The sequence below is a fragment of the Haliaeetus leucocephalus genome, unplaced genomic scaffold, assembly GCF_000737465.1.
Source record: "Haliaeetus leucocephalus isolate CR32 unplaced genomic scaffold, Haliaeetus_leucocephalus-4.0 Scaffold2, whole genome shotgun sequence".
Classification (NCBI taxonomy): domain Eukaryota; kingdom Metazoa; phylum Chordata; class Aves; order Accipitriformes; family Accipitridae; genus Haliaeetus; species Haliaeetus leucocephalus.
This window is the reverse complement of record NW_010972438.1, coordinates 16925913-16927949: the sequence shown is the minus strand read 5'-3', so window position 1 is coordinate 16927949 and position 2037 is coordinate 16925913. Positions and strand designations below refer to the sequence as shown.

General features: G+C 69.5%; 1 protein-coding gene across 1 annotated transcript in view; it reads left to right on the top strand.

The window, feature by feature from the left end:
- The first annotated feature begins 192 nt into the window (after positions 1-192).
- SEMA3B (sema domain, immunoglobulin domain (Ig), short basic domain, secreted, (semaphorin) 3B) overlaps positions 193-2037 on the top strand; it is a 6479-nt gene continuing 4634 nt past the window's right edge. The window contains exons 1-2 of the mRNA XM_010573755.1: positions 193-404; positions 1079-1206. Coding sequence (XP_010572057.1) covers positions 193-404; positions 1079-1206 — 340 coding nt within the window. The remainder of the gene's footprint in view (positions 405-1078; positions 1207-2037) is intronic.

Genomic DNA, 2037 nt, shown 5'->3' with positions numbered 1-2037 from the left:
GCCACGCACGCGTGTCCCTCTGGCCCAGCACCCGCCGCGGCCCAGCTCACACCCTGCCCAAGCAGGGTGTCAGAACGTGGGGCGGTTGCACCGAGCCCCGGTGCCATGGTGGGGCTTCGGTCGTCACCGGTGTCCCGGCAAGGCCCCCTTGGCTGTGGCGTGGGTGAAACCCATCGGCTGCGCCACGGGCCGATGGCTGGCGTGGCCGGGCTTGTGCTTCGCACGTGGCGCGGGAAGGTGCCGGCTGGCACGTCCCGGCAGCCTGCAGCTGCCCTAGGCTGCCGTGGCGTGGCCGGCAGGCGAGGTGGGGAGCTGCATGTTGGCGCGGTGCTCGCGATAACCGTTGCCTCCCGCTCCCCAGGGGAGAGCATACCGGTGCCGGAGGAGCTCTTCCCCACCCTGTGGTGGGTGCCCGTGAGGGTGGTGGGCATGCCGGGCTGTGGGCACCTGCGGGGCCAGAGGCCCCCCAAACCCAGGTCCCATTTGCAGGGTAGTACGAGGAGGACCAGGGGCCAAACGGTGGGGGGTGTAGCAGTGGGGGAAACTGAGGCACGGGACCCCATGACTCCCACAATGGCCTGCTTGCCTGCTGCTCAGGAGCCCGCTGCCTGCCCAGGATGCCTTGTCTGGCTGGCACCACCCCGGTGCTTGCCCTGTCCTTGTCCCCGTCCCCTCAGGACAGCTCTGTGCTTGCAGGTAGCAATGGGCAGAGCCCAGCAGCCTCCAGCCAGCAGGGCTCGGGCAGGCGTGGGGAGGGCTGGCTGCTGCTCGGCTGGGCTGCCTCAGTTTCCCCATGGACAGGAGCGGGAGGGCTGCTCCCAGAGCCCCTTAGGTTCGTGGTTGGATTAATGGAGGCTTAAAAACCAGGGAGGGATGCGGCTGGCCTGTGTGTCCCCCCCCCGCCAATCACCAGGTCAAGCCCAGCAGGGTGGCCTTCTCGTGCCGTGCCAGGGTTGCCCTATGCCGATGATGCTCGGGGCTCTCCGCATCCCATCGGCAGTGCCGGGGAGGGATCGTGGTCTGGAGGCTGCCGGGAGGGGGCTGTAACCCGAGCTGAGGTCTCGCTTCTCTGCCCCAGCCGCGGGGCCACCAGCCAGGCCCCGGCCATGAGCCGCACGCTGCTCCTGCTCCTGCTCCTGCTCTGCGGCCCCGCCGCCGGCCGCCCCCCGCCCGCTGCCACCCCCCGCCTCAAGCTGGCCTTCCCTGGTGAGCATGGGACACTGATCGGGGGGGGACGGGACATGTGGGGTCAGGCGTGGGTGCACCGGTTCCATGTCAGCACCCAGCATCATCCCAGGGGATGGGAGCATCCTGGGGGGGTGGGGGACAGCATGGCGGGAGGGGTGTGAAATCCCGGCACTGTTGCCTCGTCGGCACCAGTGCCACCCTCTTCACGGGCTGCCAGGCATTGGCACAGGCTGCCGGCTTGCTTGCCTGATGCCAGCCCCACCAGGGCCACCTGCCTGCCTTTGGGCCTTCACTCTCGGTGCCCGGCATGTGCCGGCTCAGGCATCCGTCCCCCTGCGGGGCACCGCAGCGGCGCTCACTGCCACGGCTGTGCCGTGCTTGGCAAGGATGGCATGCCAGCCAGGGAGCCGGTGCTGTGTCCCGGCTGGCCACCCCGTGGGCTCCAGCACGGCACAGGGGGCTTTGTCCGGCGGCGGGTCCCAGCAAGCATTCTCCTTGCAGCCTGACAAAGGGCTGTTTGTTCCTGCCGCGGTGGGATTAGCTCCGCGGGGCAGGGAATGGCCCCTTCTTCCCCACTGCCTGCCACCAGGGTGGGCAGTACAGGGATGGGTGCTGGGGGGCGCGGGGAGGGGTGCTGGGCTGGCTCAGGGTTGGGTGCTGGGTGGTTTGGGAATGGATGCTGGGGGGTGTAGGGATGGGCACCAGGCTGACACAGGGATGGGTGCTGGGGGGTGTACGGGATGGGTGCCAGGCCAGCGCAGGGGTGGGTGCTGGGCAGTGCAGGGATGGGTGTCAGGCTGGTATGGGGATGGGTGCTGGGCCAGCACGGGGGTCGGTGAACCCGGTCAA